At 50.3% G+C, this 26957-nt stretch overlaps 1 protein-coding gene across 4 annotated transcripts in view; it reads left to right on the top strand.

Moving 5' to 3' along the window:
* LOC144178394 (uncharacterized) overlaps positions 1 to 26957 on the top strand; it is a 206000-nt gene that overhangs the window by 156703 nt on the left and 22340 nt on the right. For 3 of the 4 annotated variants that reach the window (XM_077706210.1, XM_077706206.1, XM_077706207.1), the window contains one exon: positions 23044 to 23138. In XM_077706210.1, the coding sequence (XP_077562336.1) occupies positions 23052 to 23138 (87 nt within the window). In that variant the 5' untranslated portion in view covers positions 23044 to 23051. The remainder of the gene's footprint in view (positions 1 to 23043; positions 23139 to 26957) is intronic. The other variant, XM_077706208.1, reaches the window with a different exon arrangement.

The following is a 26957-nucleotide window of genomic DNA, read 5'->3' as shown; positions in this document are numbered from 1 at the left end:
AATTTCCAATTTCGAAACCGGCTGCTCGGAAGTAACAACCCGGAAACTAAGCTTTAAATAGAAGCAAATACGCAGCATTGGTGGAACATACTATAGGCACACAGTCCCTGCCACTGCGGTGCTGAACCGTTGTTCAGCTCAGGCGTAAAAGAAATGGTCCCGGAAAGAACAGCCGAAAGTAAAAACGAAAAACTGCAAATGGCCCTTAAATGACAATTAGGGGGGATACTCCTATCTGCGTTGCCCATTCTTTTACGGGACACTTTCCACGTTCTGTCTCTTCAGTATACGGGCAGACGTATGTGATGATTATAACCAAAGTCTAGCGGGCTTATGAATATGCCACTTCATGCTGTGACAAGCATTTCTTTTGAACCATTTTTAGCGAGAAGTTATCTTGTTTTTTTACGATCTAGCTGTTATTGGTAAGCTGTTCATGGAAACACCCCCTTACCCCAGCGATGTTTGCACCAAAAGAAAAAAAGAGCCATCCCAGCGAAGCCCGGACCAAATCAGAGCCATGGCTCAGAAATACAATGTGTGGCGTTAAAAGCGCTAGCTGTCACCACACATAAAGCTTGTTAAAGAGTCGATTCCTGCTCCAATCGGCCCGTACGTTGCGGTAGAGACGAACTACGGAAACAGAACTGCAGTGCCGTCATTTATATGTCTATAAAGGTAGTTATATGCTTCTTTTTTAACCTCTTCTGGCGAAAAGTCGTCCTTCTCGTTTATATATCTCGTCAGTTTATATTTTTTTCCACTTCTGCACAAACCTGCATGCCAGCCCCATTTTCCCTCCACCTCTTTGGAGCTCTGCAGTCGGCACTAAATCTAAGGTGGCCTACAAGTCTGAGCGCGGAAGCTCTCAATAGGATGGAGCCATCGCCGTCGCACCCACCTACCTATTTGAATTTTTAACAGTTAGTTTCTATTAAAGCGTCATTCTGAAATACATGTGTCAGGGAAGCGCGTTCGTATTCACGCGAACGAAATATTCCATCTGTTTTGTTTCTTTTTTTTAAAGTTTGAAGCACTGGAATTGGATGAAGACTGTCCCACACAGAGCGCTGCTTTGTAAAAGCTAATACTGCAATACTGAGCTCTGAATCCATTAACAAACGTAGTATGGCCGCGGCGGTCGCTTTTCTGACGGAGACGAGAAGCAAAAACGCCCATGTGTAAGAGATTTCGGCATTTAGCGCGCCTCATCGCCTGCGTTGCGTCGGCGCGTTAAACCCTACAATCAATCAATCGACAAACGCAGTATTTTTTTTACCGAGATCCTTGATGGAGGAGTTTAGGAAGAATAAAGCAAGTTTCACCCAATTTTACTTTGTTTTTCTGTCTGAAAAGTGAATAAAATAGCAAAACGTTCCGAATTAAGAAGTTGGGGCGCTCGCATAGCAGCACCGGTGAAAGGTCGCTAGGAATGAATAAACCGGTTTCTCCACAAGTCATCCGCAATAAGTTTATATTGCAGTGGCACTGCCGTTCATGCTCTTGTAAGCCCAGGACTGCCCTAGGTAGTTAAATGATTATTTTACTCGGGGAGTGTTCAAATAGGGGTACTTTAGCATCGAACGCGAATATTAAAGAAAAAAGTAATTTACTTCAAATATCGAATCAAATAGCGAATATTTTTTCAGTATGTTGTCGCATTTTGTAAAACACTTAACTCCGCTTACGAGTGTAGTTTCGTTCGAGCAGCAGTGTGCGCAAACGAAAAAAATATGTATAATGCGCGCTTCGGTTTTTCCGAAAGTTCACTAATGTGTGACGCTGGAACATCGGTTGCCGAGTCTGCGTTCTACATCATGTTTAGCGGACGAATCTAGCCCGAGGGGACCCAATATTAGATGATACAAAATACCTAATCTACAAGTATGAACCTACAGTGAACGACACGGGAGGCTCAATTATATTCGAAATTTCAAATATTCGCACACCCCCCGCTTACACCGATTGAGGCGTTCGCGATGTAGACATGCATGAAGCGAAATTTCCTAAGAGCACGAATACATTTTTCAGATAGAGCCAAAGAAACACTGTCGACACGCAAATACGCGTCAAACAAGACGGGCTCCGTCACGTGGAAAATGGCGAACACGAGCGATGCCAGAGGTTCGATCCCGAGTTCCCCTCATGCACGTCAAGGGGTCATCGCATCCACCGGTGATCGCACTAGGCATTGAGAGAGAGGGGGAGGGAGAAAGAATTAGAACAACCTCATCAGCCGCACTGCGAAGTGATAATCCCAAAGATTAAATCCGTGCCTTTAGCGCCTGCCACCGAACATCTAGCTGGGTTCGCGGGTGAAGCGAACAGCAATGCGGAGAAATATAATCCGCTTAATTTCGCGCCCCGTGAGGCGCACCTGAACCCGCAACGCCCTCCATTTGAAGATTGCGCAAAGTACACCGGCCGCATCTGAGGATCCGCAGGCCAGCCCACGCCACGGACCTCCAGCTTCCGTGGCGGCTCGCTTTAAAGCTCTACAGCAGGTGTGTGTGTGTGTGTGTGTACGAGCGCGGAGACGACGCTGGAAAACACTGGAAAACACTGGAAAATTCTCTTCGGCCGTTTCAAAGGAGAAAAATCGCTTCCCGTGCAGACAACCATCGCTCGCGAGGCCGACGACGTTGACCGATACCACCCGCCGCTGCCAGTGCTGGGCGGGAAAATAAACAGGGCGGCAAGCAGCTCACACGTCGCGGCTTCCTCCCCCTCCCGACCCCCGGCAGCAGAGGAGCTCTATTTCCATGAAGGGCCTGGCCGCTGGGGGATACGCGGAACGTGCCCGCGCTTACAACGCGATCGCTTCGCCGCTCACTCCGCGCTGGCTTTAGCTTAATTCGAAGGGCGGCGCCCGCCCTGTCGCCTGCTGAGGCGCCTGGCCTGCTGCCCGCTACTGCTTGCGGTGGGGGGAGATAGCAACAGCGCCCCCGCGTGCGACAGCAACTCTTGTTGCGTCATTCCGCGAGCTTTAATTAGGCTACGCCTACTGTGCGGGCGCCTGCATCTCTATCTTTCGAGTTTTGCATTGAAGTTGTGGGAAAGCTTGAAGGGATATTCCCGCAGTGATGAAAAAGGCAGCGTGGGTTTACGCAAGGCATCGCTACCTGCTTCTTTTGGCATGCCTAATGGTTATTAAGATTCAGCTAGCAAGCACATGTCGCTGCGTATTTGGGCCCTGTATTTCCAGCAGAAGCGCGTGCATCGCGAGAATTCCGAGTAAAACTGCGGACACGTTTGCAGGTCGGTATACCAAGCCTTCTGACAGAACTTCTTACTCAACAGAAATTCGCTATGTCTCCATCCGGGTTATTTTCTTTCTCTTGGGCAGCACACAACTCACTGATGGTAGCACTGCCGGCGCTACTCCTCATTAGTTATGTCGGTCTGAGGCTGCTCTGTTAACGATCCCCTTATTAGGTCGCTCACGAACGGCAACGCCCACGGCGAAGAACGTCTCTCTTCCGACGCTGCAGTCATAGGCTCGGCGTAACGGACACGTAAGCACAATTGTTTTTTGCCTGAAGCCAAACCGCGGAAGCGCCGCAAATGAGAGATAAACGCGTCGTTGGCGTGACCTTTGTTTAAAGGGATCCTGCAGCATTTTCGATAAACGCTTTCACTCTTTCCTTCGCGTATGGAAGCACTGCGAAAGCTACAGTTATCGCCAGCACGGAGCGGCACTGTGCGATTTGCTCGCCGCACCAGACACGCCTTCCGTTTCTGCTTTGTTTTTGTGGCTTTATTTTTAAAGTTGCTATCGAAAAACGTTCATTGCTGCAACTGAAGGAAAACCGGCCAACAGCCGCTACATGGCCTCAGTGACGCAATTCAGCCCGTCGAAGAACGTCAAGACCGGGAAAGAGAGGAACACCTTTTGAGCGAGTTTCCCAGTTATCTGGTGGGCAGTAATTTCTGGCTGAGGTACTTTGCGACCCCCTATAATCTAAGTACTGAATGTGTTGGGTGACTACATTCCGCAAGCATTCAAGATTTCAGAAAAAAAGTGTTGCGGGGTCCCTGTAAACAAACCCTATTAGTCCGTGCTCTTCGCGCTAAGCACTAACCAGTTGTCCTACACCAGCGCGTTTACACCATCGCAAAAGAAGCAGAAGAGGAAGCAGAGAGGCATTATGAGCCGCTGAGCGCGGAAAGATCCCGCGGAGCGTGAGAGCGCGAACTCTCATCAGCCGAATAAAGGCCGGGAAACAGCGTGTGGTATACCCGCAACCGCTATCACCAGACGCGAGCAGACACCGCAGCAGGTCCCATAACACGGCGCTCTCTCACAGCGTTGCTTCGTTTTTACAGCCAACCGGCCGTTTCGCGCAGCGTTGACCGCAGCGGTTCCCGGGGTTATCTCCGAGCCACAGGTTTAACGCGGCGTGCGCGTAGAGCACGTGGTCGGGGCAGCGGAGTTAACGGAGACATTAAGCCGCCTGCGGCGGCGAGGGGTAATCGACTAGGAAAAAAAAAAAAACACCCCCGAAGACTCGGCGCAAGTGGCAGACAAATTCATTCCGCTGCCGCATGCATCCACTCCAGATGTTTTGTTTGGGCTCAAGCGTGGCTGCAGGGCATGGGCGTGTGTGCGTGCTTGTGTGCGGGCGGGCTTTGTGACCGGGCGTATAACTTGCCTCCACACGATAAAAAAAAGATGGCGAAGAAGAACGTGAAGGCCAGCTCGTTTCCTATGCATGAATATCCCTCGGTAACGGGGCAGGTTAAACCTCTATCTGTACGCAAACTTTCGCAGTCTTTGCTTCGCCCAAAGACCGTAAAATAGAAAAAGGACAATACAGGAACCGAACGTGATTTGGCACACTTTACATCGTGAAATGAGCAGGTCGTGTAACACGTAGATGGCCGTCTTCAAACAAAAATATAGGCGAGGAATCAAGTACGGCGAAATGTCAATTTAGTGCCTTGCCGAGCTTCTCTTGGGAATAAGTCGCGTTTTGTCGTGGGTAGGCTGTATCTTTGCACTACATCATTTAACAAAAGAAAAAATAAAAACAAGGAAAAGCGGACTTGAATGTAATGATTTGGTACCAGAAACGAAACGAGGCGAGTGTTTTTTGTCCACTGCGGCATGGCTTGCGTCACTACTCCTCATTTAAAGAGTCCAAATGAGGTTTTAGGGCAAGGCAAACGACAACTGGTGTAATGATAGAACAGGCCCAGCCGGCCTGCTTAGGGTTCACGCAGTAAGACCTGGAAGGCGGTTAGGAGCACAATCCGGAACTAGACCCTACAGGGAAATACTGTGAGCAGTTCGTGCGACGCGGTTTTCCGGGGCCACCAGCACGAACCAGCTTGGAGGCTTGGCTCATATATACACACACCCTTCTTCCGCTGTTTGTTCTCTAGCTTTTTCCTCACATTCCTGTTTCCAGATCTTTCCCAGACGACTGCGCGATCCTCTTTAGTGAATCTACATCATTGGCTTGCAGTATTACAAACAATACCGGGCCTCTGGAAAAGCACGGGAAAAGGGCCGGATCGATTGGCAGTACGAAATTACCAAAGCAGTAGTCTGTAATCTGACTTCATTACCTCAAGCTAAAGATAGCTTTTTATAGTTTTCCGTACCTTGGGTGGTACGAGGAACTAATGGGATGCTGGGTATTTGCACTGTGCAGGTGAGCGCTATCTTTTCTATGACCCAGTTAAAGCAGCAGCTTTCGTTCTTTTTTAAAACCGATGGGTTGAAAGGGCCAACATTATATTGCCTGCGCAATATTTTTTGTTGTTTTCCCTTTGCGTCTCGTTTTGATTCATATATAACTGGCCCTGTTTTACTTGGTACAATATAGTTTTGAATTTCTCTTCCATAAAGGGTGACAAACACCAAGCAGCAACAAGTTAGAAACAAGTTTCTCCTTTTGCAGCGGGGACAGCTGTTGATATTCTATTTGGGGGGTACTCTTTCTCAGTAGCACATTTAGTTCGCTATAGCCGATAAATCTCAATATTAGTGTTTGTTATAACGAGGTTCAACTGTATATAGAAACTGTTGCACTGTCCCCAAAGGAATGCAGTTCACGTATATAAACATAATTGGGGTGGCTAAAGTTTGGTTTGCTGTAGTTTTAGGCAGGCAATGCCTGTCGCAATCCGTCGTGCGGCGGAAAAAACGACACATGGTTTTGCTGTGCCAATTACGGTATATTGTGCGAAAGCAGCAAACATTCGTGCTTGTAGAGCACTGCCCAGTACCCCACAGTGGGTATGTGTAGGTCCGTGGGAATATAATATTTTTTTAGGCTTCAGAGTACGCACACTGGATTCAGCGAAGGAATTCTTAGGGTCGACTCACCGCTTCCACTCAAAATGATTGATTGGTGGACGTCAGCGTCAATAGCAATGCGCGCTGCTGCAGAATATATTCCTGTTTAGAGAGCATTGCCCAGTACAGCACTGTGGGTAAATATCACTCGTATATTTGGGGGTACTCTTTCTCAGCAACACTATCACTTGTTTTGTGTTGCGGCAATGTTCGGATAAATGCACATATGAACATTCACCAACTTTAAGGGCGAGAGGGCCTATACCAGTGACCTATACCATAAGACACATCACAACAATCCCGAAACTCCAATTGAGGACGGAAAGCTGGGCTAGTGTTCGTCCAGTGCATTTCTTTCTGGGTTCCGTCCTACAGCGCGGAGTACAGAGCTGAGTATGTACCTAGCATCCGAAACTTCAGTTTTCATGGATTAGAAGCAGCGACCGGAACACAGACCGTTAATATAGGGGTGTGTCGAATTGCAATGGTAACATCCATTTTGGTTCATTTTTGGTCTATCATGGTGATAAATTCATATATATATATATATATATATATATATATATATATATATATATATATATATATATATATATATATATATATATATATATATATATATATATATATATATATATATATATATATATATATATATATATATATATATATATATATATATATATATATATATATATATATATATATATATATATATATATATATATATATATATATATATTTAAACACTTGCATTACGAACACATATTTTTGAACCCATCATTTAAGCAAGTTTTTCGCTCGACTGTCTTCATCAGCGGTCCTAATATACAGATTCTGTCAATGGTACCTTCCGAAAGTGTTCGCCACAGGGCTCAGTTAAGGGACTCTGGAACACTACCGATCAAACACTTTCCCTATTTCCTGTGTGCCTGGAAGCACTGTGAAACCCGTAATTATCACCAGCTAAGAGCGGCAGTGCGTGATTTGATAGCCCCAGCAGGTGTACGCCTTGTTGTTTCTGCTTTGATTTTGTTTCGGCTTTCCCTCGAGTGGCTATCGAATGCGTTCATTGCGGCGTATGAAACGAAGGCGGCCAATAGCCCGGCATCGCTCTAATTGCCGCATTCGAGCAGAGAACTCGAACAACGCCAACACCTGGAAAGAGAAAAATACCTTCGCGCGAGTTTCTAGATTACTTGGGGGGCGTAAACCAGTAGTTTTTTGATGGGGTACTTTGTGACCCTTATTCAAGTGCCGGATGAACTTGTTGGCTGAGTTCTGAAAGCATTTTAGGTTTAGAAAAAAGTCCAAAGTGCTGCAGGATTCCCTTAGAAACGACTGCTCAGATAACCGTTCTGGTTATACTTTCTTCCACGGCGTAACACGAAGCGACAGTCTAGCTCGTTAAGTGGGCACACTGTCTTAAACCAAAAAAGTTATTTCTACAGTTATGATGATGAAAATTGGGGGACGTATGTAGTTTTTATTCTGGTTGTAGATACAAAATTTGTATTTGTGTAAAACGACTACATTCAAATTTATTTGGATTTTAAGGAGCTCTTTAGGACCTCGCAATGTCCGTGCTGATATCTGTAGTTGTCCGTGCGCAAGTGGCTTTACGTGCGCACAAAACTGTACGCCATCTATCGAGAGCGGCGCACACTGTAGTACCATCCTCGCACCATCTGGGGAGAGCGCCGGTAACTGCAGTATCAAACAGCGCGAATTTCAAAAGGTGCAAAACGCAAAAATAAAGCAAAAACCCTAAACTATCTAACGATAATTCGAAGAAAAAGACGCCGTGAATGATACCGAGGGCGCGAAGTACTGGGACGCGAATTGTCTTTTGTGTGGCGCTTGTCATTTACAGTGCACGTACTGCACCTCATAATCATTAAAAACACAAAGTGCATCAGCACGCGCGGACGATGACACTCATCACACAGGCAATACACAACTTGCGTCCCAGTGCTTCGCACCCTCGGCATCGTTCACGGCGTGGAGATGTGTGACTTTTTATACATGATTTTGTGATAGCTAGCTTTTGTAAAAGTGCTCATGAATTAATGCAGCTGAACAAGGTACGAGTGAACTGTGCACAAATCAAGGAGTGCATTAAGACTAACATCCTCATTCTACCTGGCCTGTAGCAGAAGTCACGACCCTTTGAAGTTTGGGACTAGATGGCAAAACCGGTTTTTTTTTTTTTTTGGTTCCCACGTTTCAAGTCCAAACTTCAAATGGTCGTAATGGCCATTGATCAAAGACCCATGTGCCCCACCTTTCAAGTCCAAACTCCAAATGGTCGTAATGGCCGTTTACCAAAGACCCATGTGCCCCCGTAATCAAAGAAAAGGCAGCACTGCTGGCGACAATTATCTTGTGAACCATCCTTGTGCGCGTGCTTTGTTCGCTCCGCCAGTTGCGCGGGCAGGGCAGAAGCAGCATCGGTGACAGATGCGTCGCGTATGTTGGCAGCCGAGTGCTGACCTCGGTTTTGAGCGCCGGCCCTCTCGTCACGCTCTAGTTCACTTTGCCGCCCGTCCGTCGACCGGTTGTGGAGTCCCGATGAGAGGTCATAAGAGCGAGGAGGACCGTGGGTAGTTCCCATGTTTATAGCTGCAAACACTAAGCTCCTAGATGCTGCGAGACCTTCAGAGCTTCGTAAAAATGTTTGCCACTAGTGTAAATTGTGCAGGGCGGATGACATGTTCGACAATGACTTGTACATGTGGGTAAAGGTCAAAGAAATAAGGCGAGAAGCTTGAGCGGACGGCCCCATTATTTTACTGAGTTTGGTTGCATAAAAAGCAGGACACTGACCACTGTTGTAACAAAATTGATGTTTCGGGATCCGTACGGATCCCTTGTTCACAATGGATTGATGGCTTAGCAGAACACGGTTGTAGAACATGTAGAGCAAAATTTCGTTGTAGAAAATGGGGATGCTCGCGGCGTCGACAAGCATTCAAACTACAATTCGGTGCCCATCGTTCCTTTTTTTTTTTTTTTTTTTTTGCCCCTCTCTAATATTCCAGCCCGACCCGCCGCGGTGGCTCAGTGGCTAAGGCGTTGTGCTGCTGAGCACGAGGGCGCGGGTTCGATTCCCGGCCGCGGCGGCTGCTTTTATGATGGAGGCGAAAGGCAAAAACACCCGTGTGTACGAGAATTCGGCGCACGTTAAAGATCCCCAGGTGGCCAAAATTAATCCGGAGCCCTCCACTACGGCGCGCCTCATCGCCTGTGGAGCGTCGGTGCGTTAAACCCCACGATCAATCAATATTCTAGCTCGATGAATACAACCTCGTTCCACTTCTAAATATCATTTTTTCTGCTTCTAGAAACCATAATGTCTTGATTATAGCACCGTGCTGTGCGCTTTACTTTATGTACGCGTCGCTCTATAGTTACCCTCTGCAAAATTCAAGTTACGTCGATGTTTAGACGAATGCAAACAAACCGCCAGACGACTATCAAATCGCATTCTCAAACGACGCGCGTTCGAACCTTGTACGAAAAATGAGCGTCCGGAATTGTGCTTTGTATAGCTGTGTGGCCGCTGCAAGTAAAGCAATTTCCACAACCTGAGTGCACTCGAAGCAGATTTTAACACCATGACGGCAAGTTACGATCATGATGAATGATTCCGGCAGCTCCTGTCGCTTCAGTGCCGATATTGATGACGAAACCACGTACAGTCCCTAGCATTGCGCTCCGATAGCGCGGCCTATATACCACGCTCAGATTTATAGCAGCTGAGCAGCTTAGCTTCATACATAGCGGCGTTATGGAGATGTGTGTACTGCCGTATGCTCTGTTGTTTTAGTGGTTTATCTGGCTCTAGTGCAGGCGTCAGCAATTTGAGAGAGAGACAGACAGAGACAGAGAGAGAGAGAGAGAGAAAGAGAGAGAAGCAGAGGCAGCGAGCATGACCGGTTTGAGATGAGCAATATAACGGCAGGAAGACGAAAATGTGTTCATAGAGTAGCAAATGGGAATGCCATGCTCACTGTGAGTGCGTTTATTTTGGTGTTATTATTTGTGCATGCTCCGGGCTTCCAGTGCGCATGTGGCTGTTAGAGACGACCTAAAGCCAGCTGAACCCTATTACCGTTTTATGTATATATATCAGACGGCCACGCAACATCTTTGATGTGACGTGGCGGCCTGATATACGTGCCGCCGCCCTGATGTATAAACGATCGTAACTATATGTACAAGTGGCCATGGCAGTCCCACCCAGGCTGGGGGCCACACACATACGTGTCTTCGTCTAAGGAAGGGGCAAAGCGCTGTGAGCCCTTGCCCAATTCCTCGTCATCTCGTGACTATATATATATATATATATATATATATATATATATACTCTTGAGAAGTAAACTGGGATTGGTTGGTTGGCTTCAATAAGAAGAGGGCGCGTGGTGACAGAAATCAAATCAGCATTAATGCATGAAGCTTGCTTCTAGCTTCGCAAGGCAGTTTTTATGTAGCCTCTCGGGGACTACTATATAGTACGCAATTGGATTTTCAGTTCGTATTTTGTTTTAACACGTCCTGCCCTGCCAATGGCTTATTTTAAGAGCTATTTAACAATACGTCCTTTCAAGGAAATCTTGAAGAAACATCGCTGTTAATGTTGTTCTTACGGACCATGCGAGTCCAGATAGACACATCCCGCGTGGAAACCGGGAGCTGCATCTCTTCCTATCATCGACACCTACCGAAAATCCTTCAGATCTCTTCCTTCGAGCATCCTACGGCTACTGCCGACCGGCGGAAGCAAACGGTGCTTGATACGCTCGCACGCGTTGGAGTGGGTCCGAGCATTCCAAGTCTGAAGACACGGGGATCGCTCTCGAAATAGACACGTGCATCGCTCGTGCGCTTCGATTGCTTCCTTCGTCGAGGAAATAGAGAAACGAAGAACTCGTAGAACCAGCGTCCACTTCCGGAAGCGTCATGCCGCTATTTTCGTTTGTTTCGTGCGTCTGTGGACACGCATGTTCGCACACGCAGAGGTCTGTTTGAGCACAACGCTTGCCCCCGCTTTGAGTCGGCGCCGATGTCCAGGGGCAAACAGAACCTTGACTCCCCGATTGCTCTGAAAAGCGAAGCGAGGTTGGGGACCTCTCGCAACCGTGAGATTTTTGGGCCAAATAAAAAATACTGATAACGACCAAGTCTGAACAATATATCGAGGTATTATAGCCATGTCAGTACATCAAAATACTGTACGGTGTAGGGCGCATGGGATGGATGTCTATATTCGAGCTTACGCGGTACAAGAAACACCATTGTTTGACACAGACCTTGAAGAATTCTATATGTGCCGGCATTGTAAATTAGCTGCTGGTTCCGGAGATGTTTATTTTAATTATTGTGGTGTACGAAATGAGATTTTCGAGAGTGCTTAGTGTGCTTGTGGAGCCGTGTAATTATTAATTCAGTCTAACTAGTAGGAAGAGAGCTTCAGTGTTTTGGCTTGCTTCTTCCGCCCACGATACCGTGGCTTTCTTTGTACCGTCTGTTCTGTTGCAGAAGTCATCAAAAATTTGTCGGGTCCGATTGTGTTTTCTTACGTTGAAGACGCCCGACAGGATATGGATGACCAATCTTACCGAAAATAGATGAGCCCTGCAAGGGGCACATGCAGGCAAGGAACATTTCTCTCTAAATACGGCGCGTTTTATACAGGTGACAATTTTGATTACTTTCTATTGTGACACCATTGCATCTATTAGATGCCCCATGTAGTCGGATTGTCATCTTCCTACTTTACAAAATTCTCGCATCGAACTCTTGATTGCTTTGCTGCTCATCTATTCATCTGCGTGAACAATACACTTTGTTGCCGCAGGCGTGGAATGTTCTGCCTTGGTTGCTCGTTCCAAACACACTGTAGGTGCTTTTACTCCTTAGGTGCGGGGGCGTCGTGGTCGTTTTTACGTGCGAAATCGTGTAGCGGCATGCTGCAACCATGGATGACAAATCGGAAACTGCGTCAGTTTTTGGACATTTCGATGTGCAATCATGGACAAGAACCTGCAGTGTGAATTTTTTAAAGAGGAGGCTCTGCCACTCGAGTTCTGCTTTCAATTTTTTTTTCCGAGAATAGACGGGAAGTGCATCCATGACGGAACGCACTGCGGCTCTGTGTGGCGCTTTTCTCGTGCTTTCTGAGGTGCAGCTTGCCCGTACTGTGCAATAGATGCGCTGCCAATCTCCCGCAGAACCTCCGCAAGTGTGTTCCGCTGCTAGGTCCTGGTACACGTCCCGCCCTGTGCTACCGCGCGCGTCTTCAGCAGCCACCATGTCACCATGCCGGGCTTAATCTGTATCTCTATGTGCACAATGTAGCCAATGGCGATAATTTTCTCCCTAACCACGTTGTCTAAATTTTTATTTATTTCACAATGCCTCTGTAGCTTAAGTTGTGTTAAAAAACGCATGTGTAATATTACCGGCCTTGTTCAAATCCTTTTTTTGTTGTTGTTGTTGAATAAAGCAGCCAGACTTTCGAAAGTTCCGTTGCTTTACGTTTCGGCAGATATTTATGACTTCCGTCCGTCGCAATGGCGTACAGTAGCCCTAATAGAACGGAGGAGCTTCACTAATTGCTTGGCCTAGCACACAAAGGAAATGATTCTGCGCGCTTTGCGGGCAAATGCCGTAATTGAAGTCAGTGATTGAGCTTTGAAACGCATTAAGGCGAAAGAACAAAGGGATCCTAATGGCATTGGGGGAATGGAAAGCACCGGAAATAGCAAATGTTGATTGCAAGGTTTTTGTTGGGGCCATATCAAATGTTATTTTGTCGATGGAATTTTTACGGCATTTGGAGGCGATCGCTGCTTTTCTGTACGACCTTGGAACTTCGCTTGGTATGATTACGAAGGAAGCACGCGTAGCGGTAATGGCCTCTTGGTCACCCAAAACAGAAATTGTCGAAATCGATATGTGATTTTGTTCGTAGGAGACAAATGCTGTGTAACCTTTATGGGGCTGGTGGACATTTCTGTGTGGAGTGTGTGTAAGTTTATTTCGAGAAAATTGGCGGGGAAGAGGTAGATCACGTTCTGGATAATAAATGGCAAGTTCAGTAAATGAGACACAACCACAGATACACGGACGTACAATATTTCTCCAAAACACGTCTTGAACATGTCTTACAAAAGGAAGACAAACAATAGACTCATCGCTGAACTCCGCCAAGTATATTTTTCTAGTTTATCGTTCCTGGGTAGCTGCAATTGAAGGTAACTACTTTTTTCCCTTTTTGATCAAGACGACCATACCAATTCATTGACTGCATCGGAAGCACCGCTTATACCGGTGCAAAAACAAATAAAATAATGTTCGACAAAATACGGGGCGGGTGCCGGACACTGAAATAAGATGCTCTATATACCCAACATCTCCAAACACTCTAAACGGCTGAAGAAACGAAGACACTGGGCGTGTCTTGGCTTCGTAATCGGCTGAATGTTGCACAAGCTGCTAGTCATTTCTCTACGACTGAATGAATGGAGCTGAGTCGATTCTGATGAAGGCGAAAAGCAAAAACGCCCGTTGGTTCGATATTTCGGCGCACGTTAAAAATCCCCAGGTGGTCGAAATTCAACCGGAGCCCTCCACTACGTCGCGCCTCATCGCCTGAGTAGCGTCGGTGGCTTAAACCCATCAATCAATCAATCAATCAATCAATCAATCAATCAATCAATCAATCAATCAATCAATCAATCAATCAATCAATCAATCAATCAATCAATCAATCGAGTCTAAGTGGAGAGACGCTACGTAGATTGAATCAGGGCAAAGTTCAACTTAAGTTCTCGCTGAACTGGACGGGCGGCTCTTAAAACTGCAACACCTTTTAGAACATTTTTTTATGTGCCAGCAGAATTACAGCGGTCATGAACATGTTTGAACAGAAAACGGCTGCTCATTGCAAGTTACATCTAAAGCCTATACATCGTCATCAGTCGCAGCGAACACTGCTGGTAAATAATTCAGAAACACATTTGCGATGTAGTTCGACTGAGAAGGATTTCAGCAGAAGTTCTACACGGCAGCAAGCGGTTTTCTTTGCGGCCGGTGCTTAGCAAGTGCAACGCTGTCTGTTTGGTAACGTAATTACTATCGATTCCGAGGTAACAGCCACCGAATACGGAAAGCTGTGGATAATTTGGTGCCGTAATAATGAAAAAATGCTGAAAACACGAGACGCAGCAGGTGACAGTGGCGTTTCAAGAAACATCCGTGCTGCAAGTAATTAGCGCTGCACGCCTAAAACGCTGTAGCGCTGGATACTACAATACAGAACAGAAAAGTGTGGTGTAAATCCCGTCGCTGGTCGGTATAACTGTGGTGAAACAAGGCATTCAATATTCAAGAGGCCCTGAGCATTGCGGCCTTAATTACGCTGTCGCGAACTTGTGGAATACTGTGAACAGAAAGGATGTTCTGTTTCTCGCTACACAACGTTTGCAAAGTTTTGCAACGTTTTATTAATAAAACAGGCGTTACGTGCCACGAAATCACCAGAACAGTTTGGAGTTTGCGCAGCCACGTGAACGTGTCGATGGAAAGGGACTTTTGTATGAGACATTACGAGGACTGCCAGTGGATGTGAAAAGCAGATTCAGGCTTCTAATTCGCGCTAAACTACATGCAGATATCAGCCTACCCTCGCCAGCCTAGAGAACTTCGACTCCTGCTTGATAGTATAATGAATAGATTTTTACCTGCACATGTCCACAAATCACATTGGGATGAACCTAACACCTTGAGGTGAAGATACTTGCATTTTAAAAACATAAAAGTACGGGGACACCTGTGATACGCTGGATGCGAAAGCGTTGCGGTGCGACTGCCGAACGTGTTATGTCATTTTCACCATGGCCATTTTTCTTTTGCGATTTTTTCGCTCCATTGCATGGGAATATTTTTCCTTGGATTAAGGAATAACAGAATAACGCGCCGTCGTTATTTTCAGTGCTCCCGCGCACACACCGAACAGCCGAGAGACTCTGCCCACATCGGAAAAATGCGTCAGAAGTGCGTCAAAACTTTTGGTAAAAGTGCGCCCAACCTTCGCTAAAAGTGCGTCCAATTGAGCTAAAGCGTCACAGAACCAAATCTCCAACAAAAAACGAATCGATGCGACGATTTTTCGCCCACTAAGCAAACGCATCTAAGAACGACCTAAATGTATGCCGATACATGATTTATGAGCTAAAAGGTATACTATTGTACTCCTTCTTGATGATCCATGCAGGTATTGTCTTACCTGGAACCGTTACTTTTTCGCGATTTTCAAGTAGCCATTTTGACACAATGGAAACCATGTTCCACGCACGCGCCGTGTCTAGAGATCTTATCCGAGCTTTTCGGTCTATCGACCGGCCTATGGAGAAATGCATGAGTTTTTTTGACAAGACGACATCGATCTCTAAACAAGGTTTCGCTTTAAAAATCGTATCGCTCTATTTTAAAGCGAAGCCTTCTGTGCCTTACTGATCTCGCAGCTCTTACTGATCTCGCAGCTCTTCGCGGCCGCCGAGCATGTTGTTGCACGTCGTGTTTGAACCCCCTACGCTAATGTCATGTGGTTCGAATGAATCAAAAACAGAGGAGCAGCGGCTGGCGAAAGTGTGAGGAGGAAGGCAAAGGGTGAGGGGAAGGCTGTGAGACATACTGAGCCGTGGCGACGCGAACAGTGACGTGCCGCCGAGCAGTGAGGACGTGTTCTTCTTCGCTCCGTGATTTCGGCGACTCGAACTACGGTTTTCGTACCCGTGTCTAGTGTTTCGCGCCACTATGCGGCAGTTCCTTTAGGAACTAGCCCAGATAGACTGCGCGAAGATGTCTACGGGCGGCAGCCTGCCCCCGCCTTCGACCAGCGCATCGACCGCGCGGGAGCACATGTTACGTCGTCGCTCGAACAGTTTCGGGTGCTCCCGCAGCCTCGCGAGGCTCATGGCCTCCTACAAGGACATTCTTCAGCAGCAGCAGCGTGCCCAGCAGCTAGTGGGGATGCTTCAAGGCAAGCCTGCATCTGTGCTCGTCGCGCACCACGCCGAGCCGACCCAGGTTACGGCCGATGTTTGCGCTGCCACACCACCCCCCATGTGTGTCGGTGCTGTGAACTATTCGCAAGAAAACCCCGCCGCAACCATGGAGGAGCCAATGGATGAGACGGCGCTCCTCAAGCGCCCGCGGGACGTCTCGGATGGCTCGGATGATGAGCGCGGGGCCAACGACGCCATGCCGAAGGAGAATGGCCGAGTGGCGGCCATTGCTCGTTCCTACAAGCGCCGGGGCCGGCTCGGGGAAGCCGTCGATGCGTCACGAGCCCATGTGACCACCGCGGCCATCCTTGCCCCTCTCCCGTCAGATGACATGGATTGCCCGGATGAGCTTCCACCGGCTTCCGCCCCCCCTCCCAGTGGCGCCACGAGCCACCGTGCATCGGCGTTCGCCTCAAGCACCACCGCCGCTGCCTTCCCTGCTGATCCGGCTGACGCGCAAGATGGCGGCATCCAGGACAACAAACAGCCGAGTGGGCCCTTCCCCATGGAGACCGCGACCTGCGGCGGCTCTTCAGGCGAATCCTCGGCATCGGAACTTTACCCCGGACATCGTGAAGGCCAGTGGACCATCCAGCAGAGCAAGGCAGTACGACGGAAGGCCAGGAAATTGGTCGCTCGGCGCCCGATTGCGCAGCCGGCCGCCGGCACCTGCCTGTTCCGTCCCACAGACCGAGCCGCCTCCTTCCTCACGGCATCGAGGGAGGTCATCGCCCGTGAGCTCGCCGCCACCCCCGGGGTGTCCCAGGTTAGAGTGAACACCCGGCTGAACGTGGTCGCGGTTGACGCTGAGACGGACGAGTGTTTGGCTGCCCTCCTGGCCACTCAGAGTGTGGCTGGGATTGCTGTCCGAGCCGGCCGCCCCGCCAGCCGAGGCATGAGCCGCGGTCTCGTTTTTGGTGTCGACCGTCAACTCACCGTCGAGGAGATCCAGGCCAACATCGACAGTGAGGTGGCGGTGAGGGGTGTGGCACGGAAAGCTGATGGGGCTGTACTGATCACGTTTGCGGCCCCTTGCCCTCCCCCGTTTGTGGCTGTGTACAAGCTGCTGCTGCCTGTGCGTGGTTGTCGGCCGCGGCCCACGCAATGTGCGCGCTGTGGTCGACTGGACCATGTGACAGCCTGCTGCAAGGACAAACAGAGGTGTGCTCGCTGCGGTGGGGGCCACACCGCGCAGCAGTGCCCTGCCTCTACCCCACGCTGCACCAATTGCAGTGGCCCGCACCCCGTCACCGACCCCCGCTGCCCCCGCTGGCAGCACGAACGCAAGGTTGTCACAGCCATGGCACGCGCACCACAGCCAGTACCCCGAGCGGAGGCCGCAGCGTCAGTCCGCACTGAACAGCCACCAAGCTACGCGGAGATGGCCAGGCGACGTTCTAGCCAGCAGCAGGCCAGCCGTCAGCTGCAGCAGCGTCCTGCCACCCAGGGACGCCAGCCGCAGCAGCATCCTCCAGCTACCCAGGGACGCCAACAGCAGCCACGCAAGCCAGCCGGGCGCCCACTTGCCCAGCCGTCCGCACAAATAGGGGTGGAGCAGCTGCCTGCAGCTTCAACCGCAACCGGTCAGGACCAGTTGGTGCCCATCCTTCTTGCCCTGGTGCACAGCCTGGTGGGTCACCTGCCTACTGAGGACCCCGCACGCCTGGCGGCCACTGCTGCCCTGGCACACCTGCGCCCCCCCGCCCCCTATCATGGCTAACAGACCCTGTAGGACCGGCCAGCGGCCACGCATCTTGCAGTGGAACTGCAACCACTTGGGGCCTCGCCACGCGGAATTGGCTGAGCAGCTGCTGCGGGAGCACTTCGATGTACTGGCGCTGCAGGAGACCAACGTCTGTGGCAGCTCCCTGCGGCTTCCGGGGTACGTGTGCCACGCCAGCGCAACCAGCTGCAGCCTGCGCTCTTGCACCAGCCATCCGTGCCAAGACGCCAGCCACCCACCAGGCAAGTCCCAGGCAGCTGTCTACGTTAGGGCTGTGCTCAACAGTGCTCCAGTGAACCTGGACTCGATCGTGGATGGCCCCATGGAATGTGCCGCTGTCACAGTGCGCATGGGGTCCACGGACACCACTGTGGCCAGCGTCTACGTCCGTCCAACGCGGCCCTGGGATGCCACAGCAGTGGGACGGCTGCGGGCCCACCTGGGCCCGGACGTTGTCGTGTGCGGAGATTTTAACGCGCACAACTCAGCCTGGGGCAGCCCCCGCACCACCCGCAGGGGACGAGAGTTACTCGATGCTACCACAGCCTGCGGACTGCTCGTGGCCAACACAGGCAGCCCCACCTTCACCCGCCCTGGTCCCTTGGGCACGGTCCAGCTGTCTCACATTGACGTCACACTGGTGTCCCAGCGGTGTGCCTACACCTGGGAAACCGCCACCAGCACCTGGGGATCTGACCACTACCCCATCCTGGTCACCCCCAGGGGCGATCGCAGGCGGGCAGACACCAGGGTCTACGCCGTTACCAACTGGACCGCCTACCGCAAGGAGATGGCAGAGCGTCTGGAGGACCCAGAGCCCGATTTCCTGGCAGCTGTCGTGCAGAGCGCCAACAAGGCGACATTGCGGGGGGAGGTACCCCTCTACACGGCACTACCGGACCTGGAGCTCCTGAGACTCCGGGCCAGGCGCAACCAGCTGCAACGGCGGGCCATCCGGAGCAGGCGTCCGGAAGACTGGACGGCGTACCGACGGGTGGATGCACAGTGCAGGAGGAGAGCCAAGCAGCGGCGGAGGCAGAGCTGGGAGTCGCTCTGCTCCTCCATGGACTCACGTAGAGATCCGGCCAAAGCTTGGAGAGTCTTCCGGGCCCTTCTCCAGCCTTCCGTCACCAACCGGCACCCCCTGCTGGCCTCCGCCATTTCCTTGCGCATCACTGAGGAGGCCTTGGCAGAGCGGCTAGCCGACCAGTTCACCCCGGCTCTACCCGCCGCTGAAGTCCAGGTGCACGTGTTTCCGGTGGCTCCCCAGGACCCGCAAGTGGTGGCCATTTGCAGTGGTGACATCACACTCTGGGAGCTGCGGGCCGCCCTGGATCGATGCCCCAAGCGGCGAAGCGCCCCTGGTATTGACGGGGTGACATACCAAATGCTTCGGAACCTGGACATCACCCAGCTGCAGCCGCTGCTACAGCTCTTCAACCAGGTGTGGAGGGAGGGCAGCCTTCCACCTACTTGGCGGGTGGCCCTAGTCAGGCCGATGCTGAAGGTTGGTAGGCCGCCCACCGAGCCTGCATCGTACCGGCCGGTCTCCCTGACGTCCGCGGCGGGAAAGCTGAGGGAGAACACGATCCTGGCCCGCCTCCAGTGGATTGCTGATCGTCGGGGCGTCTTCAAGGAGCAGCAAAGCGGCTTCAGGCGCCACCGCTGCACGGCTGACTCCCTGGGAGATGTGGTGTCTATGCTGGAGCAGGCCCGCCACGACAAGGAGGTGGCCTTCTTGCTCCTGCTGGACATGAAGTCGGCCTTCGACTCCGTCCCTCACACGGCCATCCTGGACGCCCTGGACAGCATGGGCGTTTCGGGGCACCTCCGAAGATACGTGAGGGCGTTCCTGACTAACCGGACCCTACGAGTCAGGGTGGGCCGAGCAACGAGCAGCCCAAGAGATGTCAACTCGGGGGTTCCCCAGGGGAGTGTGCTCAGCCCATTCCTTTTCAACCTCGTCCTGGCTCCACTCCCGGACTGCATCCCAGCTGGGCTTGCATTTCCAGTGGGGATGGCAGTCTATGCTGACGACATCGCCATCTGGGCGCACGGACCAACGAGGCTACTCTCCAAGGTGAAGGCGTGTCTCCAGGGGGTGCTGTGGGCAGTCGCCGCCTTCCTCACAAGCCGTGGCCTGCAGCTGTCCGAGACGAAAACGCAGGCCATGATCTTCCACTCGAGGGGCTACAGAGCACGCAAGACGACACCACCGCTCACCTTGAAAAACGCACAACGAGGGTCCACCAGGGCGTGCGGAGGATGCTGGCGCATGGACAGGGCTGCACACACACCGTGGCCCTGAAGGTGTTCCACGGTATGGCATCGTCCGCCGTCCTCTATGCTATGCCTTTAGTGCAACTCAAGCCGCGCCGGTGGGAGGAGCTGGAGGTGGATCAGCGCCGGGCTATCCGCCTCTGCTTGGGCCTTCCGAGCACATCTCCGGTGGCGGCGACATACACGGAGGCAGGCTTCTGGCCCATCCAGATGCGGGCCCTGCAGGTGGGTCTCCACCACATCCACCGCCTGCAGGGCACACCTGACGGCGTGGCACTCCTTGAGCGCTACCGCAGCCGGCCCAACTCTCGGATGGGCATGCTGCTCAGTACGTACGAGAGCCACATCGCGTTGCCGCAGCGGCCACGCCTGGAGCCACCACCCCCAGGCACGGGGCAGGCTCTACGCATTGTCACCACATTGCCGGGGGTCCGTAGTAAGAGGTCGACTCCACCCCAGGCTGTCCACCAAGAGGTGGCTGCCCTGCTGCAGGGCGACGCTGCCGGACATCTGCAAGTGTACACGGATGGATCTGTACAACAGTCCATGGGCAGAGCCGGAGCCGCCTGCACGGCCCTAGAACTCGGCACCAGCCAGGTGTGCAGCCTGCCCTTCCCTGCCTCATCCACCCACGCAGAGCTGGCTGGACTTCACTTGGCTGCAGATCTTCTTCTCAAGCAGGGCACCCAGGCCCGGGGGGCCATCATCCTGACTGACTCACGGTCTGCCCTCCTCCGTCTGCGTGCCGCCGACCAGCCAGCCAGCTCTAGCGGCTACGTTGAGCGGTCGCTGGCGGCCAAGCTTCATGCGGTGGAAGCGCAGGGGTGTCCACTGCGACTTCACTGGCTGCCATCGCACGTGAACATCACGGGCAACGAGGTTGCAGACGCCTTGGCCAAAGGTGCTGCTCGCCAGGCAGGGGTGCCAGCCTCCCGGGATGTGGTGTCATTTGACGCTGCAAGGACTATCCTGGCACGAGTGGTGGAGGCCAAGCATCCAGATGCCCGAGTAGTCAGTGGGCAGGCCCCACGGGTCTTGCCCGGACGCATTAGCAGAGACGCCCGGTCGCTCCTTCTTCGCCTGCGGCTCAATTGCTGCAACGTGGGAGCGCGCTTGCACCACCAAGGCCGCCGAGCATCCCCCACCTGCGCCGACTGCCCAGAGCCCGAGACGCTAGAGCACTTGCTGTGCTCTTGCCCGCAGCACGACACCGCAAGGACACAACTCCGGGCCGAACTCCAGCGACTCGGTGCCCCAAGCCACAAGCTAGAAGACTTCCTGTTCCCCACGGGACCGGACGCCATCCGACGGGAGGTCTTCCAGCACCTAGTCAACTTCCTGGTTACAACAGGACTAGCAGTGCGTTTGTAGCCATCGAGTCATGGACTAAACGAACGCGATATAGACTATCTCCCACTCTCCTAACGCTCTCCTCTTCCCCCTTCTCTCTTCCTATCCTTTGAAGCCCCAATCCCCTTCCCTGGACTGGGTCGTATGAGGGTGAACTCCCCGTTGAGTTCAACAATATCCCCAGGCCTTTTCTCTTCCCTCCTTTGTTAATAAATCACCACCACCGTGGCGACGCGATGAGAGATGGCGCCTTAGCAGAACGCGCCGCCCTCCCCCTTACACTTTCGCCAGTGCTGCTCATCCGTATTCTTTGTGCTGGGGTGGTTCGCACGCTCGCTGGGTACCGCGGATGCCACCGCCGCCCCCGCCGGCGCGAAACCCCTGTACCGGGCGCCAAAGCGCTGCGCACTTTGGCGCCCGGTACAGTCACATTCGCACCGCATACATAAATCCTCTATATACATAAAACGTAGCATGCTATTTCTACGTGCACGCTCTTTCTACAAAAATATGTACAATGCGAAAAAAAAATGCGTTTAATTTTTCTAGGAAAGCCTAATGAGCCGAGGAGTCACTGTACCGTTTAATACACATGTACCAATGTAATACACCTGCACCCAAGGTCTATTTACGTATATTTACAATGAAACTTATAAATACCGGATGGTGAAGAGATTATTGAATATCGTAACCCAGTCGGGGGCTCATTTATCGCTGAAAGTGCACTCTGCATGGCGGCCACCACGTCGCTGCCGCGGTCGGGTGGTGGTCGTTGAGCATTTCCTTCGGGTTTGTTTCGACGGCTTTGTCTTTAAAATTTGGTTGAGTTGAAGTGGACTCTGAATTTAAACTTTGGCAGTTTGGATTTAGGACTTAGGGAGCATGACTTTTGGACGTTGATTTGCTTTAGTTTGTATAGAAAAAGCTTGGTGTTTTAATTTTTTTCCATAAAAAAGGTGTTTCGCGTTTTGTTTTTCGGTAAGGTGTCAGATCTTCAGAGCGTTAATTATTTCGAAGTTTTGAGCATTGATTCAACATCGGTTACTTATTCTGCAAGTGCCATAACTTGAAAACGGTAAATTATCCTCGTGAAGCGTGTTTGGCCTTTGAATCAAATCTGAGGTGGCACCGAGAGACCAGTCTAGCGTATACCGCCTCCTCTTCACTTAAGTTGTGCCGCTGGATTAATCGGGCTTTTCATGGCTCCTTTAAGAACACAGAGTGTGAGTCGCGGTGTGCCCATGTCGACGTCCCGATCGTGTTCTCCGAGGACTCCTTTCTGACGCACCGTTTTCCTTCTCCTGCCTCCGCAGCAGCTACCATGCATCACACGGAGATGAAGGCCCTGGCGCTGTGTTCCCTGGTGCTGCTGCTCACGCTAGTCTCAGCGAGAGGCGCCACATATCAAGTGAGTGTTCACTCCCCCTCCTCGAACATTCGCGCTTGGTTTCACAACGCGCATTTAACTCACGGAAACAAATGTCTGGCGGGACCAGAAAAATTCAGGCGTACATTTATTCGTTTTTTATTTAAATGTACTGCAAATCCTTCGTGGGGTTCTTGGAGGAGGGGCCTATAGATGGTATTCGTTGAAAAGTTTAGCGGTCAATTTCTTCGCTTGGCAACACTGGAAACGGCCACAGACATGGCCGATGCGCCACGGACATGGACAAGTACCGCCATCCCGCGGAGCACGACGTAACGAGTGACGGCGCACTCACACGGTTGCATGGAGGAGAAGAGGGGTGCCTGATGTGGGGGCCGTGCGCACAACATCGCCTAGCTACAGACGCTTGGCCACAGATATGGCGGCGCACTGGAATGGTTGCCTGCATGCATTCCACGCCATTGAATACCGGTCATACACATTTACATGACTTACGGAAACAAATGTTCGGAAGGACCAGAAAAACGCAGGCATAAATTCATTTATTCATTTATTTAAACATACTGAACATCCCTCATGGGATTCTTGGAGGAAGGATATTACACATTTCATGTCATAGCTTCAGAACAATGTGGTGCGTACAAAAGCAATGAACTAGTGCACATAATACATTGTACGTACAACAAAAGAAAGCCATTAAATTTTGCGCGAAAAATGCCTACAGGCCGCGATAGAACTATTTAAAAGATTCATCAGTGTATTCGATTACTAACGGAATGTATACTGTACAGCACACACATTCTCAGTAATTGACACTCGCATAATGAAAAAAAAAACATTTGGTTAAGTCGCGATCTGGGTATTGACGCTGATAGGTGATTATGGCTACGTTGTGTGAAATTTTCTGTCAATAAAACTTTAAATATCTGTCAAAGTTGTGGTACTGGTTATAGAGTTAGAAGATTCAATTCCGTTATTGCTAAGGGAAAGAAAGGATACTTAAAAGAGTCAACGTTAAACAGGAATTCAGTTAGCCTTTGGGGGTGTTTTAGTCGGCTTATACCTTGTTTGACCGGCGCACATGTAGCTTCATGCCTCAAAATTTAACCGACCATGAATGACATGATTGGGCTATCTTGCCTAGGTTCTCGAGGGTGAATAGGCCAGCTTAATTGTTTTCCTAGCTTTGTATGTGACGTGAGCCTCTAATTTCATAACGGTTATAACTGAACCTATAATTGTTTTTTTATACCTCCTCACTTATTTATTAATTTATTGTTATGTGGCTTCGTTCGCTTTTCCATTAAAAATTGCTTTTATTGTCTCTTTTATTTTCACGTGTTACACGCATGTGTGTGTGGATACTTAAAAAAATATCACGCAGCTAATCTGGGGTTACGCGACCTACAATGAGAATTACAAGTGTTATGATAATATGAAATGCATTCATGATCGATTTCAGTGCGAAAACACCCAGTTCTAAACAGACAAGCATGGTTTAAAAAATTGGCCGCCTATCTGCTCACTTCGTCGCAAATGTCGTCGAAGGACGATACTCTTCTGCTATTCCTGTCACGTAAACGCCTCTCTTCTATCCTCAGTGCTCCAGTCAAAATCAAAATTTCCCGAGTTCCATTGCTCGCACGCTATATACTAGAACCGTTCGTTAGCTGTTTTATTTCTCGTGATGCCGCCACACGGCATTACACGCACACACAGGCACTCGCACAACCACTTTTTTTGTATTATGGGATCGAAGCATTGTTTTCCAACGCGTATTTTTATTTGCTATAGCAGCGATCAAGCAGCTATCTATTTTTAATTAAAACAACATTGCAGATACCACTTGGGTATTGATGTTTTGCCTCGAATACTCCTAATGTTTCTTTTTCGCTGAAAAATGTTGACAAGTATGCGGTGTGTTTCCAGAAGTAGTGGATCGGAAATGCTTTGTGATATAAACTTGCGTTCAAGAATTCTGTTATGTTTTGGTCCGGTGGCTGAATCGAGGGACAGACAGACAGACAGACAGACAGACAGACAGACAGACAGACAGACAGACAGACAGACAGACAGACAGACAGACAGACGGACGGACGGACGGACAGACAGACAGACAGACAGACAGACAGACAGACAGACAGACAGACAGACAGACAGACAGACAGACAGACAGACAGACAGACAGACAGACAGACAGACAGACAGACAGACAGACCAAAATTTTCAAGCTTGAGCAGCCCATGGAAGACTATTGTCTCTAAAAGGGGGGCAAATTTCTCAGCAATTGCGGCACGCACGTGAAGTGTAGTACACGCTTACGCTTGCTGTGCTGCATGGCGTTGTTCTTTGGTGACTCTGCCTAGCAGTCCTGACGACCGCGCGTGGTGCAAGCAAGGCGCGATCCCCGGCGAGTTTCTGCTCCCGCGTGCTCGGGCGGACTACTAGCCCACCTGTTGTAAATGGTATTTGAACATCGCGCTGAACTGTCACGTCGTTGGAATGAGCTGCGCAAGGAAGACGACGATGAAGAGGATCTGTGCGTGCAGCACGCAGCGCGAGCTGTGCTTTTTGACTTTGTCTTCGAAAAAGAACACGACGCTTGCTGAGATGGATGCCGGGTTTTGCGTCGCTTTTCTTCGGCGACACTAAAAGCCGAAGCGCGGTTTTCCCACACCACCATTGTCGAGAGTTCAGGTCAGGGTCGTTTTCTGAGCGTAAATTCTGCTGGCCAAGCATGGTATGACCCTCTCGCGCTAAAATATCCCTCTGTCACGTAGCTGCGAGTGCCGCCACCCTAAAACTTCTGGTTAGCCTTAGTTGATAACTTTGTTTGCTCATCACTATTCTTCATGGCAGCGTTGTCCTTCGTTTTCTGTTGTTCGATGTGTTAAGGCCCACCCACGCAATTAAACACGTGGTAAGGGTGTCACTTAATAAATTAATGCACTGTTTAGGGTTAGACATGCAGCCTTTCTTAGTGCATGGGATGTTCCTACTCTTTCCCTGTCTTTTTTGTATTCACAAGAGGCAGTAAACATAGTCATTACAGTAAACATCAGCAGTAAACGTTGTCTTAACAAATTACAGACGAAAATGCCCGAGCCATGGATGTTCTGAGTCAGGTGAAGACGGCTCTCCAAGTCCACGGAAGCCGACCGAATAGAGCATCCTGGCCTGAAAATCATTTCGGAGGAATCCGATTTTTGGAGTAAACTCATCTCGATTTTGTGTAACAAATTCCTTCAACAAGCTTTCCAAGACTTTGTGATAGAGAGCTTTCCCAAACAATTTCGTCGAATACACCCCGAATATGACCATTCCAAAGGAACCCAGAAAAACTTCAAAGGGTAATCAAACTTGTGGTCTTCGTGACATCCGCGAAATTGTACTTCAGCCCCGTGCAATTATGATAGCGCTGAGATGAGACTACACTTGGAAAAGGCGCCCGACACATGGTCTCACTCAAGCAGCGTCTTCCCCAACAAGACCCAGCAGAGAATTTGAGCGACGAGAAGAACCGAGCACAGTTCAGAGCGGTGCCGAATTCTGGCCGGTTGTTCGAGGAAGTCTTTATTTGGAATAATCACAATTCGCCGATAACAGAAGAGCAACACAATGGTTTTTTTCTGAGGAGGAGGAAGTAACTATAAAGTTACTTCCTCCTCCTAGTCCAGAGGAAAGGCCTAGTTATGGCCGGTGTGCTTCAGACGACGGCCAGGATGTCTCTGCTCCTAGCGGCGTCTTCGGCCCTCTGGACGGTCCAACGCTGGATGGCATTTTCCTGAGCGCGAAAAATAAAACGGGCAGAAAGCACCTGTTGCGCATAAGTGAAACGGC

The sequence above is a fragment of the Haemaphysalis longicornis genome, unplaced genomic scaffold (assembly GCF_048455015.1).
Source record: "Haemaphysalis longicornis isolate Haplotype H1 unplaced genomic scaffold, Haemaphysalis longicornis Haplotype H1 scaffold_4, whole genome shotgun sequence".
NCBI lineage: Eukaryota > Metazoa > Arthropoda > Arachnida > Ixodida > Ixodidae > Haemaphysalis > Haemaphysalis longicornis.
Note: the sequence above shows the minus strand (reverse complement) of the source record. Positions and strands in the feature narration are given on the sequence as shown.